Raw genomic sequence first — 16904 nt, forward strand, 5'->3', positions numbered from 1 at the left:
GCGTAGGTTGTCGCCGGTGCTGACTTCAGTGAATTCCATTGGCGACTGCCTACGTCAACCGGCGACAGGTACCGGCGTCAAAACCGGAGACAAAATGACGTGAATTGTCCTCAGTTTTCTTCAGGTGTTGCCGACAGGGTCGTAGCTTGTCGCAGCCTTTCGCGGGTGGACGTAGATTGACATCAGTTGTCGTAGGTTGTCGCCTGTGTGGTCGTAGGTCGGTGTCCAGGGTCGCGACGATTGGGTCGCCGGTTGTCGGTAGCTTGTCGTAGCTTAACGTCGACTAGGTGGTAGGTTGCTGTCGCTTGTCGTGTGGGGGGGGGGAGGTCTTTCGGCGACCTGCTACGACTTGTACACACTGGAATTTAGAAGGATGAGAGGAGATCTTATCGAAACGTATCAGATTATTAAGGGGTTGGACACGTTAGAGGCAGGAAACATGGTCCCAATGTTGGGGGAGTCCAGAACCAGAGGCCACAGTTTAAGAATAAGGGGTAGGCCATTTAGAACGGAGATGAGGAAAAAAAAATTCAGTCAGAGAGTTGTGAATCTGTGGAATTCTCTGCCTCAGAAGGCAGTGGAGGCCAATTCTCTGAATGCATTCAAGAGAGAGCTGGATAGAGCTCTTAAGGATAGCGGAGTCAGGGGGTATGGGGAGAAGGCAGGAACGGGGTACTGATTGAGAATGATCAGCCATGATCACATTGAATGGCGGTGCTGGCTCGAAGGGTCGAATGGCCTCCTCCTGCACCTATTGTCTATTGTCTATTGACTATGACAGTCGCCGGCAGTCGCCTAAAGAATCGCCTAAGTGGGACAGGCCCTGTTACCCAAATGAATTTTCAAATGGAATAATCAAGAGGAAAACCGCTCAATGAAGGCTGCTGTGCAGGGATTCAAGAGTTTTCACTGAGATCGATCGTCAGCTGGGCTGCGCACATCAAAGATGATCTTTTGAACGTGACTCACCCTGCCGAAGATTGTTAGAATCGTGAATTCATTCGCAACGCTGCTCTGAGCACCTGAAACCGAAGTCCTGAAATTCACAGGTATTCCCTCATGCCCTTTTGAGATCTTTGCTGGAAGATTTGTGGAACCCGCAGAGAAATGACGTCAGGGGCTATTTTCAGCTGCCTAATTGTACGCTGGAGATGCAGTTATCAGAAGCAACTTCCAGCAAGCCACTTTACTGCATTCATACGAAAAGTATAGAAAGGTGCATCAAAATAGGGATAACATAGTCATGTCTACTATATACTATTTTGTGCGGCACGGTGGAGCAGCAGTAGAGTTGCTGCCTCGCAGCGCTTGCAGCGCCGGAGACCCAGGTTCAATCCCAACCACGGGCGCCGTCTGTACGGAGTTTGTACATTTTTCCCCTTGACCTGCGTGGGTTTTCTCCGAGATCTTCGGTTTCCTCCCACACTCCAAAGACGTACAGGTTTGTAGGTTAATTGGCTTGGTGTATGTGCAAATTGTCCCTAGTGTGTGTAGGGTAGTGTTAATGTGTATGGGAATCGCTGGTCGGTGCGGTCTCGGTGAGCCAAAGGGCCTGTTTCCACGCTGTATCTCTAAACTAAACTAAACTGCTATTAGACTGCACAACCAGCACTGTTCCCAGCAGACAAGTCAACAGTAACAGTTACGGAACACACAGTAAATTGATGGCAATTTATCCTTGTCTTTACTTTTATTTATAATGAAAGATCTCTTGCTATCCACTTTGCTGCTGTAACATTGTAAATTTCCCCGGTGTGGGACAAATAAAGGAATATATATATATATATATAATAAATATAATATATTTATCCAAATCCAAATTAAATAAATATATTTATCCAAATATTTGGATATATATATATATAGAAATATATTTGGATAAATATATTTATTTATTTAATTTGGATTTGGATAAATATATTATATTTATTATATTTGGATAAATATATTTAAGAATAAGGGGTAGGCCATTTAGATCTGAGATGAGGAAAAACCTTTTCAGTCAGAGAGTTGTGAATCTGTGGAATTCTTTGCCTCAGAAGGCAGTGGAGGCCAATTCTCTGAATGCATTCAAGAGAGAGCTAGATAGAGCTCTTAAGGATAGCGGAGTCAGGGGGTATGGGGAGAAGGCAGGAACGGGGTACTGATTGAGAATGATCAGCCATGATCACATTGAATGGCGGTACTGGCTCGAAGGGCCGAATGGCCTGCACCTATTGTCTATTGTCTATTGTCTAAATTATGAACTCTGTTTTCAAGTATATCATTCCACTTTTCACTTATGATTCTGTTCTAGCAGTTACATGGGAATAATATTCACTTCACTGATGGTTACGAGCTGAAAGAAGATGTTGGTGTTGGATCGTACTCGGTTTGCAAGCGGTGTGTCCATAAAGTCACAACTGTGGAATACGCTGTGAAGGTAAGCAACCATTCGTCAGGCACCATGAGAAACAGGCTGCACTCATTTAATGCACCTGAGGACAGTGCACCATCAGGAGATCTCCACGGGAAATCAAAGACAGTCTGCTGTTGAAGCAGCTGAAGAAAGCAAACTTAATGCTCGCCTTTATTTCAAGAGGGCTTGTATACAAAAAAAGGGTTGTAATGCTGAGGCTCTACAAGGCGCTGTAGAGGCCGCATTTGGAGTATTGTGGGCTATTTTGGGCACCACATCTGGGGAAGGATGTGCTGGCTCTGGAGAGGGTCCAGAGGAGGTTCACAAGAATGATCCCAGGAATGAGTGGGTTAACCTGTGATGAGCGTTTGTCGGCACTGGGCCTGCACTCACTGGAGTTTAGTAGAATGAGGGGGGACCTCATTGAAACATGCAGAATAGTGAAAGGCTTGGATAGAGTGAATGTGGAGAGGATGTTTCCACTAGTGGGAGAGTCTAGGACTAGAGGTCACAGCCTCAGAATTAAAGAACGTCCTTTTAGAAAGGAGATGGGGAGACATTTCTTTAGTCAGAGGGCGGTGAATCTGTGGAATTCTTTGCCACAGAAGGCTGTGGAGGCCAAGTCAATGGATATTTTTAAGGCAGTGATAGATAGATTCTTGATTAGGAGGGGTGTCAGGGGTTATATGGAGAAGGCAGGAGAATGGGGTTAGGAGGGAGAGATAGATCAGCTATGATTGAATGGCAGAGTAGGCTGGATGGGCTGAATGGCCTAATTCTACTCCTATTCCTTATGTCCTTATGAGTAAGCCAGAATTTTACCTCCCCATATTTTGGCCTCCACTCGTTCAAGTTTTCTCCCTCTTGAGTTTTCTCACCTTCTGTCCTGAATTTGTATGCATTTACATTTGGACATGTTTACACCACACTTGCTACCCAAACATCCATGCAAAGCTCACTTCATTTGAGCATACGCCTAGTGAGCATTGGCCAATGATTTCTGCACTCACTCTGACTCTTAGCCGAAGATTTTAAAAGGCATCCACTTCAGTCCGGGTCACTGAGAGTGACATTAATTCATACCCAGGTTGACTATTTTCTTACTTAATTTAGAAATGAGATTACACATCCAAATTTTGAATGTGGCTGAGGTCAGGTGACCCAGCACTGAGCTGATGCCATTATAAGAGTCTGATAAAAGGCCCCGACCCAAAACATCACCTATCCATAATAACAGCAGAAATTATCTGGAGGGAGTTACATAATTTCTGCTGCCTCAAAAGCAAGAAGAAGAAGACCTATCCATTTTCGCCTGACCCGGTGAGTTACTCCAGAATTTTGTGTCTTACAAAGATTATGTCACATAAGGTCATAAGTGATAGGAGCAGAATTAGGCCATTTGGCCCATCAAGTCTACTCCGCCATTCAATCAAAGCTGATCTATCTCTCCATCCTAACCCAATTCTCCTGCCTTCTCCCCATAACACTTGACACCCGCACTAATCAAGAATCTGTCTATCTCTGCCTGAAAAATACCCATTGATTTGGCCTCCACAGCCTTCTGCGGCAATTATGTTGTTTAGTTTCAAGCTACTTTAAATATATTGAATGAGAAGAGGCAGCCTTTCTGTACTAAAGGATAGTTTGGAGGAATTGGCATGCTGTTATCAGCGTTATTAGCTGGCCAGCAGATGTGGTATCTGACTGTTTTTTGAGATGTGCGTTCTCAGGACCCATCGATCCATGGAAATATTTTGACACATTTCAGGGAGTCCTCTCATTGAAGAGAATGCATCTTCTTAGTGCAGGTGAAGCTTCCTGCATCTATTTAATGCAAAGAGATTAGTTATACCTACATTTCCAGTACAGTTCAGTTCAGTTTGGTTTATTGTCACGTGTACCGAGGTACAGTGAGAAGCTTTTGTTGTGCGCTAACCAGTCAGCGGAAAGACAATGCGAGATTACGATCGAGTAATTTACACTGTGTAGACACATGATAAGGGAGTAACGTTCAGTGCAAGGTAAAGCCAGCAAAGGCCAATCAAGGATAGTCCGAGGGTTACCAAAGAGGTAAATAGTAGTTCAGCACTGCTCTCTGTCTCCAGTTCCTGCTGGAGCAGCGTTTGTACAAATAATTTGCCAGTTGATATATTCTGGTTTGAGGACTATCATTTTAGCAGTTTTATCATTTTACGGATTCTCTGAGGGTGGGTCCTTCCTGAGAAAATGATAACGAAGAACATAAGTGGTGTGTAACACGATGGGCATGGCATTCAGTATTGTTGAACATTTCCCATTTTAATTGCGTGTAGTTGTTGTAATACAGGTCCAGTAGGGTCACAGATTTTGTTTTAATCACATTTAATCACCAGGTGTCAGAGGTTATGGGGAGGGCAGGAGAAAGGGGTTAGGAGGGAGAGATTGATCAGCCACGATTGAATGGCGGAGTAGACTTGATGGGCCGAATGAGACTTGAGACCACACCTGGAGTACTGTGTGCAGTTTTGGTCTCCAAATTTGAGGAAGGATATTCTTGCTATTGAGGGCGTGCAGCGTAGGTTTACTAGGTTAATTCCCGGAATGGCAGGATTGTCATATGTTGAAAGACTGGAAAGCGACTAGGCTTGTATACACTGGAATTTAGAAGGATGAGAGGAGATCTTATCGAAACGTATATTGGACACGTTAGAGGCAGGAAACATGTTCCCAATGTTGGGGGAGTCCGGAACAAGGGGCCACAGTTTAAGAATAAGGGGTAGGCCATTTAGAACTGAGATGAGGAAAAACTTTTTCAGTCAGAGAGTTGTGAATCTGTGGAATTCTCTGCCTCAGAAGGCAGTGGAGGCCTATTCTCTGAATGCATTCAAGAGAGAGCTCGATAGAGCTCTTAAGGATAGCGGAGTCAGGGGGTTCGGGGAGAAGGCAGGAACGGGGTACTGATTGAGAATGGTCAGCCATGATCACATTGAATGGCGGTGCTGGCTCGAAGGGCCGAATGGCCTCCTCCTGCACCTATTGTCTATTAATGGCCCAATTCTGCTCCTATCACTAATGACCTGATGAACATTCGTCAAGTAGGAGGATCTTTGTGGAATATCAAAGACTATGAGTAATTCTACAAATTCAAGATTCATTCTAATGAATGCTGGAAGTTACCTTTAACCGTACCCACCACCCCATCCCACCCCACCAGATATTTGCCTCAAATTTGGCCTCTGATATTCTTTTGAAGATAGTTCAATTTTTCCAGGGAGAAAAAACTGGGAAGTGAGCCAAAGTATCTGTGCACCATCTCCAGTGCGTCTTTTCTCTTTGCTGAGTTGAGCAGATTTGAACACCATTAAAATTTGATGCATGAAGTTAATCAGACTGTCGTCATCAGCCATTATTAAGCTTCCATGCCTCCAACTTTGCCACAGAAGGAGTAACAGGGGGAAGGCTTCGCCGCTTTTCTTTATTCTGATTGCAAGATCTTCAGGAATTTTGTTACCATGGATACCAGGTGAATTTTCCACCGGGTTTCCTCACTGAATCTCTTCACCAACACCACTGGTCTCCAGGGTACGACAAGATAAAGGGAGATACATTAGATTGCTATTGAGGCAGTGCAGCGTAGGTTCACGAGGTTAATCCCCGGGGTGGCGGGACTGTCATATGAGGAAAGATTGGAAAGACTGGGCTTGTGTTCACTGGAATTCAGAAGGTTGAGAGGGGATCTTATAGAGACGTATAAAATTAGAAAAGGACTGGCCAAGCTGGATGCAGGAATAATGCTCCCAGTGTTGGGGGAGTCCAGAACCAGGGGCCACAGTCCAAGAATAAAGCGGAGGCCATTTAAAACTGTGAGGAACACCTTTTTCACCCAGAATTTGTGGAACTGTCTGCCGCAGAAGGCAGTGGAGGCCAATTCACTGGATGAATTTAAAAGAGAGTTAGATAGAGCTCTAGGGGCTAGTGGAATCAAGGGATACGGGGAGAAGGCAGGCACCGGTTACTGATTGTGGATATTTATTCACAAAATGTTGGAGTAACTCAGCAGGTCAGGCAGCATCTCAGGAGAGAAGGAATGGGCGACGTTTCGGGTCGAGACCCTTCTTCAGATGATCAGCCATGATCACAATGAATGGCGGTGCTGGCTTGAAGGACCAAATGGTCTCCTCCTGCACCTATTTTCTATGTTTTCTATGTTTCTAAATGGAAAATCCAAGTGCATATTGCTAACGATACGATACAATACGATACGATAGAACTTTATTTATCCCAGGAGGGAAATTGATCTGCCAACAGTCATAAAAACACGAAATACATGAAATATGAAATTAAAGTGACGAGTGGAAAGGATTGGTGATGTGCAGAGATTGGGGAGGGGGAGGGGCTGTCAGTTTACCCCATGACAGAAGGGGGAGGAGTTGTACAGTGTGATAGCCACAGGGAAGAAGGATCTCCTGTGGTGTTCTGTGCTGCATCTTGGTGGGACCAGACTGTTGCCAAAGGTACTCCTCAGGTTGACCAGTGTGTCATGGAGGGGGTGAGCTGTATTGTCCAGGATGCCCTGCAGTTTGAGGAGCATCCTCCCCTCCAAGACACAGAGGAATTTCTGATTTTTTTATCGTGGAGGCGATTAATAATGCTGCTCTCACTGTCTTATTCCCAGATTATTGATAAAAGCAAAAGAGATCCATCAGAAGAAATTGAGATTTTACTGCGATACGGACAGCATCCAAATATTATCACCTTGAAGGATGTGAGTAGATTAGTCACTGTTATTTCACAGCAATAAGCATGGCACACTCTGACATTTGTTAACATTTATGGAAGAGGCATGACCAAATTATTTTTCTCCCATATCCCTCGTCATAAGCATTTATTAAATCTGGATTTTGATCGGTTTAGTTTAGTTTAGAGATACAGCGCAGAAACAGGCTGTTCAGCCCACCTAGTCCACACCGACCAGCGATCCCCACCACACATTACCACTACCCAACACGCACGAGGGACAATTTTACATTTACTTCAAGCCAATTAACCTATACGGCATGGCACGGTGGTGCAGCGGTAGAGTTGCTGCCTTACAGCGAATGCAGCGCCGGAGACTCGGGTTCGATCCTGACTACGGGCGCCGTCTGTACGGAGTTTGTACGTTCTCCCCGTGACCTGCGTGGATTTGCTCAACTCCCTGCGATTTCTTACAGCCTTAGGCAGAACTGTTGCCAAACCAAGCTACGATGCATCCCGATAGGATGCTTTCTGCTGTGCATCTGTTGAAGTTGGTAGGAGTCATTGGAGGGCTGCCGGACCTCCTCAGTCCTATGAGGAAGTAGAAGCATTGGTGTGCTTTCTTGACATACCTTCAATGTGTTTGGTTCACTTCAGATTGTTGGTGATATTTACGCTGGGGATTTAAAACGCTCGACCATGTTCACGTTAACACAATTGTTGTTGACTTGGAGGGGGGGAGGGGGGGGGGGAGGGAGAAGGGGTACACCATCTCCTTCTTGAAGTCAATAACTAGTTCCTTATTCTTGCTAACTTTGAAGGAGCGGTTGCTGTCCTGACACCATCACTAAGTCCTTTATCTCCATCCTGCGCTCCTCCTCATCGTGAGTCGAGATCACAAAGGCTGATGCCCATTTGGAATTCTCCACACCAGTGGTCTATGGATTCTCAGTCACTATGTACGTTCATGTCAGTTGTTTGATGTTAAAGTTATCAAGAGATATGCAGTTGGTGTAAGAAAGAGCACTGTGGTGAAAGATAAGCCATGATCTTTTTGAATAATAGATTGAATGGCCTACTCCTGCTACACTCTTTTCTGTTCTGGGTCTGGTGCTGTGTGATTCTATTTTTATCAAACGTTATTTGTTTTTTGATTATTCAGGTTTACGATGATGGAAAATATTTGTACCTTGTCATGGAACTAATGAGAGGAGGTGAACTACTTGATCGGATTCTACGGCAGAAATGTTTCTCGGAGAGAGAAGCCAGCGCTGTGCTCCATACTATTACCAAGACTGTGGAGTATTTACATTCTCAAGGAGTACGTTATTTTATGTTTATCTGTCAGGTTTCAATTTCACAAAGGCTTCGAAGCGGTGCTTAGCAAATGTATGGAATTTTACAATGTACACGCGAATGTACGCATGCACACGCACACACAACGCGCGCGCGCACACACACACATACACCCACACATACACGCACACACAAACGCACACGCACACACACACATACACCCACACATACACGCACACACAAACGCGTACACACACACACACACACACACACAAACGCGCGCACACACACACACATACACCCACACATACACGCACACACAAACGCGCGCGCGCACACACACACCCACACATACACGCACACACAAACGCGCACGCACACACACACACACACACACACACACACACAAACACAAACGCACGCACACACAAAGGCGCATACACACATGCACGCGCACACATAAACACAAACGCGCACACACACACACACACACACACACACACACACACACACACACACACACACACACACACACACACACACACACACACACACACACACACACGAGAAAGATGCAACTGCTTCTCAGGATTGTCTGACTACTGTTCCAAGTTGGGGAGACTCACGTTTTCAAGTCCAATTATCGTAATCTCGAATTCCCACAATGCCTCACCCACGTGGAGTTGGACATGAAAGTCTGCTGCTGCGACTGCTGCCGCCTCTGTTGTTGCTGCCACTGCTGCTGACATTACAGGCCAGGGATCTGAGGAATAGCACCCCAAAGACTAGGTTTTGATTATGGTGTCAAGTATTCAGCTATCGAAATGTTGAAAGCAGCAACTCAACCACTTTGCCACCGTGCTGTTCAATGATACTTTATTGTCACGTGTACCTAGGTACCGTGAAATTCTTTGTTTTTTTTTGCATACAATCCAGTAGAATCATTCAGCAGACTTCACCTAGGCAGCACAGACAGAGTCACCACGACAACGTTTTAAAGGCTCTTAGTACAAGTTGATGCCTGAAATGCATTACCAGAGGTGGCAGTGGTTTAGTTTAGTTTAGTTTATTACTGTCACATGTACTGAGGTGCAGTGAGGTGCTATTGAGGGCGTGCAGCGTAGGTTCACGAGGTTAATTCCCGGAATGGCGGGACTGTCGTATGTTGAAAGACTGGAGCGACTAGGCTTGTATACACTGGAATTTAGAAGGATGAGAGGAGATCTTATCGAAACGTATAAGATTATTAAGGGGTTGGACATGTTAGAGGCAGGAAACATGTTCCCAATGTTGGAGTCCAGAACCAGGGGCCACAGTTTAAGAATAAGGGGTAGGCCATTTAGAACTGAGATGAGGAAAAACTTTTTCAGTCAGAAAGTTGTGAATCTGTGGAATTCTCTGCCTCAGAAGGCAGTGGAGGCCAATTCTCTGAATGCATTCAAGAGAGAGCTAGATAGAGCTCTTAAGGATAGCGGAGTCAGGGGGTATGGGGAGAAGGCAGGAACGGGGTACTGATTGAGAATGATCAGCCATGATCACATTGAATGGCGGTGCTGGCTCGAAGGGCCGAATGGCCTCCTCCTGCACCTATTGTCTATTGTATATTGTCGAAAAGGTTTGAACATCTGTGATTCATTGCTTGTGATTTGTCATTCATTTTAGGTTGTTCATCGAGACTTGAAACCAAGTAACATTCTGTATGTCGATGAGTCAGGAAATCCAGAATCCATCAGAATCTGCGATTTTGGTTTTGCAAAACAACTCCGAGCTGAGAATGGTCTCTTAATGACTCCGTGCTACACTGCAAATTTTGTAGCCCCTGAGGTAAAGAGCTGAACGTCTTTGCATGTTACTTGTTTGGCAAGTTTAGCAGGAACATCATTTTTACTAACACATGTTTACGATGTCATTTTTGGCAGTTCTGCTCAATTCTTTGTTTAGTTTCATTTAGTTTAGTTTAGAGATACAGGCCCTTCGGCCCACCAAGTCCACAACGATCATCGCACCGAATGTTTTGAGGATGTGACAAGTAAAATGGGTGAAGGAGAGCCAGTGGATGTAGTGTATCTAAACTTTCAGAAAGTCACACGGGGGATTTGTGAGCAAAATTAGAGCACATGGTACTGGGGGTAGAGTGTTGACATGGATAGAGAATTGGTTGGCAGACAGGAAGCAAAGAGTAGGAATAAACGGGTCCTTTTCAGAATGGCAGGCAGTGGCGAGTGGAGTGCCTCAAGGCTCGGTGTTGGGGACGCAACTGTTTACCATATATATTAATGATTTGGATGATGGAATTAGAAGTAACACAAGCAAGTTTGGAGGGATATGGTTGTGTCACAATCTGCGAATACATTAACAACACAGGGTGGTGGGTGTATGGAACAAGCTGCCAGAGGAGGTAGTTGAGGCAGGGACTATCCCAACGTTTAAGAAACAGTTAGACTGGTACGTGGATAGGACAGATTTGGAGGGATATGGACCAAATGCGGAGAGTTGGGATGTGTGTAGCTGGGACATGTTGGCCGGTGTGGGCAAGTTGGGCCTGTTTCCACACTGTATCACTCTAATTACATTTCTAGGCAAGATATTTTAGCTCACAAGAAAGGGATCAGTGATATAGTTGTTTTATTTTGCTGATCATAAAACAAAGCAGCTCAGCAACTTGTATCTGGTCTTGTCCAAACGGTACTAATCTGCTTTTGGACTATTGAGAAATGCAAGAGAGGGAAGTCATTAAATCAGGTTCTTGCAAACTCATTACTTTATGGCTCCCAGGTCATATTGCTTTACACTGAGTGAAAATGTGGCCTCATTTATGTGAGTGCTTGGCAGTGTGGAACCACAACCTATTTTATAAATTGCTCCGGGTGAATTTTCATCAAAGGGTCGCTCCGTAAATAAAATGTCAATACTTAGGACCAATACTTGAGGAGGAGGTATTGGGGGTAGGAAAGGTGGTTGGGGGAGCCAACATGAGTTCCATTATGTGTAGCTCCTTGTAAGCCAAATTAAAAACAGAACATGTTGTAAATACCCAGCAGGTCTGGCAACCACCGTGGAGAGAGGAACAGAGATAAAAAACAACGATAGACACAAAAAGCTGGAGTAACTCAGTGGGACAGGCAGCATCTCTGGAGCAAAGGAATGGGTGATGTTTCGAGTAGAGACCCTTCAGTTTGGTTTAGTTTAGAGATACAGCGTGGAAACAGGCCCCTCTGCCCACCGAGTCCATGTTGACCCCAGTGACCCCCGCATATTAACACCATCCTTCACATACAGTCAGGACGATTTTAACATTTTTATACAAAGCCAATTAACCTACAAACCTGTACGTCTTTGGAGTGTGGGAGGAAACCGAAGATCTCGGAGAAAACCCACGCGGTCACGGGGAGAACGCACAAACTCCGTACAGACGGCGCCCGTAGTCAGGATCGAACCTGAGTCTCCGGCGCTGCAAGCGCTGTAAGGCAGCAACTCTACCGCTGCTCCACCGTGCCGCACACCCTTCCTCAGGCACCCTTCGTCTCATCAATGATTTCCGCTTTCCGACCCCCCACTCTGTCATCTTTACTATAAAGGGGTCACAGTTTAAGGATAAGGGGGAAGTCTTTTAGGACCGAGATGAGAAAGTTTTTTTTCACACAGAGAGTGATGAATCTGTGGAATTCTCTGCCGCAGAAAGTAGTTGAGGCCAGTTCATTGGTTATATTTAAGAGGGAGTTAGATGTGGCCCCTGTGGCTAAAGGGATCAGGGGGTATGGAGAGAAGGCAGGTACGGGATACTGAGTTGGATGATCAGCCATGATCATATTGAATGGCGGTGCAGACTCGAAGGGCCGAATGGCCTACTCCTGCACCTATTTTCTGTTTCTATGTTTCTATGTTAAACTACAGCCACTAGTGATAGAACCAAAGCATCCTTCCCTGGTATGCTTATCAAACACCCACTGACTGTGCATGCCTTCATGGAGCTTGCAAACACTGAGAATACTGGTCTAAAAATTCAAACGCCTATTATTTTCTAAATTATGCCATGGAATTTCTTCAGAGACCCGATCAGTCGTATTTAATAGATTTCAAGATTCAAGATTTCAAGATCAATTTATTGTCACATGTACCAATTAGGGGACAGTGAAATTTGAGTTACCATACAGCCATACTAAGTGAAAAGCAACAAGACACACAGCCACATAAAATAAAATTTAACATAAACATCCACCACAGCGGATTCCACATTCCAAGGTAATAAAGTTCAAGCATCTTCCTCTTTGTTCACCCACGGTCGGAGCTGTTGAACCATCCGCAGTCGCCGCTGCCGACTGTCCGAGGCCCTCGTGTCGGGATGATCGAAACTCCGGAGTCGGGACGGTTGAAAACTCTCTCCGCGGCATGGAGCTCCCGAGTCGGCCTCTTCTTACCAGAGACCGTGGGCTTCACGGTGTTAGAGTCCACAGGCCCCGCGGTTGGAGCTCTCCGCAGTCGATCCTCGGCAAAGGATCGCAGGCTCCACGATGTTAAAGTCCGCGCTGCATGTAATACACATGTGGCGTGCAAATTTCACCTCCAGCAATGCTGTGTCTCACCCACGCTCCTCCTCCCACCGTTCTGTATCCTATCCTCTGCAACCTTGGCAAAATGATGAAGTGTTACGAAACCTAAAAGTACTGAAAGGAATTAATCATGTTGTCCATTGGTAGGCAGCAGCAACAAGCAACAAGCAACAAGAACACCTGACTTTGCAGATGCAGCAGGCGGTCGTTAGTGCTGGCAGCAGGACATTGGGCTTGCCAATAAACACTATATCAAAATCCCAGTCCGCATCAGAACGACAAGAGGGCGTGCAGCGTAGGTTTACTAGGTTAATTCCCGGAATGGCGGGACTGTCATATGTTGAAAGACTGGAGCGACTAGGCTTGTATACACTGGAATTTAGAAGGATGAGAGGAGAGGAGATCTTATCGAAACGTATAAGATTATTAAGGGGTTGGACACGTTAGAGGCAGGAAACATGTTCCCAATGTTGGGGGAGTCCAGAACCAGGGGCCACAGTTTAAGCGTAAGGGGTAGTCCATTTAGAACGGGGATGATGAAAAACTTTTTCAGTCAGAGTGTTGTGAATCTGTGGAATTCTCTGCCTCAGAAGGCAGTGGAGGCCAATTCTCTGAATGCATTCAAGAGAGAGCTAGATAGAGCTTTTAAGGATAGCGGAGTCAGGGGGTATGGGGAGAAGGCAGGAACGGGATACTGATTGAGAATGATCAGCCATGATCACATTGAATGGCGGTGCTGGCTCGAAGGGCCGAATGGCCTCCTCCTGCACCTATTGTCTATTGTCTATTGAACCATACGAACTTGCAGTCTGCTAATATTCCAATAGCAGACCAAAGACTTAGAAACATAGAAACATAGAAAGTAGGAGCAGGTGTAGGCCATTTGGCCCTTCGAGCCAGCACTGCCATTCAATATGGTGATCATGGCTGATCATCCAGAATCAGTATCCCGATCCTGTGTTCGCATATCCCTTGATTCTGTTAGTCCCAAGTGCTATATCGAACTCTCTCTTGAATACATCCAGTGAATTGGCCTCTACTGCCTTCTGTGGCAGAGAATTCCACAGATTCACAACTCTCGCTGAAAAAGTTTTTCCTCATCTCAGTCCTAAATGGCACATTTCTTATTCTTAAACTGTGTCCCCTGGTTCTGGACTCCCCCAACATCGGGAACATTTTTCCTGCATCTAGCCTGTCCAATCCCATAAGAATTTTATATGTTTCCATGAGATCTACTCTCATCCTTCTAAATTCCAGTGACACTAAACTATCTCAGAACATTTGGATTGGATTGAGGGCCGTCAGTATGTGGAGAAGGCAGGAAAATGGGGTTAGGAGGGAGGGATAGATCAGCCATGATTGAATGGCAGAGTAGACTCGATGGGCCGAATGGCCTAATTCTGTTCCTATCACTTATGACGTTATGAACAACCAAGTCATAGATCCCATGCATCTTAATAACATATAACATATAACATATAACAACTACAGCATGGAAACAGGCCTGTCCGGCCCTACCAGTCCACGCCGACCATTCTCCCTGATCTAGTCTCATCTACCTGCACTCAGACCATAACCCTCCAATCCCCTCCTATCCATATACCTATCCAATTTACTCTTAAATAATAAAATCGAGCCAGCCTCCACCACTTCCACCGGAAGCCCATTCCATACAGCCACAACCCTCTGAGTAAAGAAGTTACCCCTCATGTTACCCCTAAACCTTTGTCCCTCAATTCTGAAGCTATGTCCCCTTGTTGGAATCTTCCCCACTCTCAAAGGGAAAAGCCTACCCACGTCAACTCTGTCCGTCCCTCTCATAATTTTTAAAACCTCTATCAAGTCCCCCCTCAACCTTCTACGCTCCAAAGAATAAAGACCCAACCTGTTCAACCTCTCTCTGTAGCCTAAGTGCTGAAACCCAGGCAACATTCTAGTAAATCTCCTCTGTACCCTCTCCATTTTGTCGACATCCTTCCTATAATTCCTATCTTCTGGATCAGCCTACCATCATGGACTTTATCAAATGCCTCAATAAAATCCATGTAGATAACACCCACTGGCTCACCCTGATCTCCAGTGGTATGAACATTGACTTCTCCAACTTTAGATAGTTCCTCTGTCCCTCTCTTCCCCTCCCCCTTCCCAGATCTCCCTCTATCTTCCTGTCTCCACCTATATCCTTCCTTTGTCCCGCCCCCCTGACATCAGTCTGAAGAAGGGTCTTGACCCGAAACGTCGCCCATTCCTTCTCTCCCGAGATGCTGCCTGACCCGCTGAGTTACTCCAGCATTTTGTGAATAAATACCTTCATTCATCTCCTCAAAACATTGATTGACTGGCCTACAATCTGCTGGATTATTCTACTTCGTTTCTAAAACAACAGAATAACATTGACTTCATTTTTTTTAAATGATTTGTCGTATTGCCTCAAAATGTGTAACTATAACTTCTTTCTGCTGTAGGTTCTCAAGAGGCAGGGATACGATGCAGCCTGTGACATGTGGAGTTTAGGAATTCTCCTCTACACGATGCTGGCAGGGTAAGGGAGCTGCAACGTAACATGTAGTTGTTCTCCAGGAGGGTGTGTTTAAGATGGGGATGAAGCCACCGCCCTAACCATGCTCCCCACTTACCATTGTCCATTTTGTGTGGTTTCATCATCACCAGAGTGGTAGACCTCATCTCCCTGGAATGGAGCTTGGACAGTGGTGATGAGGATGAATTGGCATGTAGGCAAATTTTATGAAAATGCAGACAGGCTCCATAAGCACATGGTCGGTCCTCAGCAGAAGCCTTACCTTTACATCCCTATGCCCACACCTAAATGAGTTCCGAACCCATCACCTCCGGCTCCGGGCATTTTTCTCTGGCAAGGAATGCTCGCCTCCCAGTGAGGACCCCTTCCCTCTTCTCCAACATTCCTCCTCCTCATTGACTCCCCTTGCCAGCCCTCGACCTTCTTTGAACCTTCTGCTTTCCAACTGCCTAAGGACATCCGCCATCTTGACGTCTCCACTCCCCTTACCCACCCCGATTTCACCTCCTCTGAACACGCAGCCCTCCGCTCTCTCAGCAACAACCCCATTATTAAACCCGCCGATGAGGGAGGTGCCATTGAGGTCAGGCAGGCTGACCTCTACCAAGTGGAAGCCAGATGCCAGCTCTGGGATACCTCCTCAGACCTTGACCACGACCTCACAGTCGAACACCAGGCCACCAGCTCTCAGACCGTTACTGATCTTATCAACTCTGGCGATCTTCCCTCCTCAGCCTTCAACCTTATAGTTCCCCAACCCTGCACTGCCCGTTTCTGTCTCCATCCCAATGATCCAGAAACAATAGACAATAGACAATAGGTGCAGGAGGAGGCCATTCGGCCCTTCGAGCCAGCACCGCCATTCAATGTGATCATGGCTGGTCATTCTCAATCAGTACCCCGTTCCTGCCTTCTCCCCATACCCTCTGACTCCGCTATCCTTAAGAGCTCTATCGAGCTCTCTCTTGAATGCATTCAGAGAATTGGCCTCCACTGCCTTCTGAGGCAGAGAATTCCACAGATTCACAACTCTCTGACTGAAAAAGTTTTTCCTCATCTCAGTTCTAAATGGCCTACCCCTTATTCTTAAACTGTGGCCCCTTGTTCTGGACTCCCCCAACATTGGGAACATGTTTCCTGCCTCTAACGTGTCCAACCCCTTAATAATCTTATACGTTTCGATAAGATCTCCTCTCATCCTTCTAAATTCCAGTGTATACAAGCCTAGTCGCTCCAGTCTTTCAACATATGATAGTCCCGCCATTCCGGGAATTAACCTAGTAAACCTACGCTGCACGCCCTCAATAGCAAGAATATCCTTCCTCAAATTTGGACACCAAAACTGCACACAGTACTCCAGGTGTGGTCTCACTAGGGCCCTGTACAACTGCAGAAGGACCTCTTT

The 16904-nt window shown here is 45.8% G+C and overlaps 1 protein-coding gene across 2 annotated transcripts in view; it reads left to right on the plus strand.

Moving 5' to 3' along the window:
* LOC144596889 (ribosomal protein S6 kinase alpha-2) overlaps nucleotides 1-16904 on the plus strand; it is a 170189-nt gene that overhangs the window by 137952 nt on the left and 15333 nt on the right. For both annotated transcript variants that reach the window (XM_078405755.1, XM_078405756.1), the window contains 5 exons: nucleotides 2297-2422; nucleotides 7053-7142; nucleotides 8277-8435; nucleotides 10073-10234; nucleotides 15426-15502. In XM_078405755.1, the coding sequence (XP_078261881.1) occupies nucleotides 2297-2422; nucleotides 7053-7142; nucleotides 8277-8435; nucleotides 10073-10234; nucleotides 15426-15502 (614 nt within the window). The remainder of the gene's footprint in view (nucleotides 1-2296; nucleotides 2423-7052; nucleotides 7143-8276; nucleotides 8436-10072; nucleotides 10235-15425; nucleotides 15503-16904) is intronic.

The sequence above is a fragment of the Rhinoraja longicauda genome, chromosome 9, assembly GCF_053455715.1.
Source record: "Rhinoraja longicauda isolate Sanriku21f chromosome 9, sRhiLon1.1, whole genome shotgun sequence".
NCBI lineage: Eukaryota > Metazoa > Chordata > Chondrichthyes > Rajiformes > Arhynchobatidae > Rhinoraja > Rhinoraja longicauda.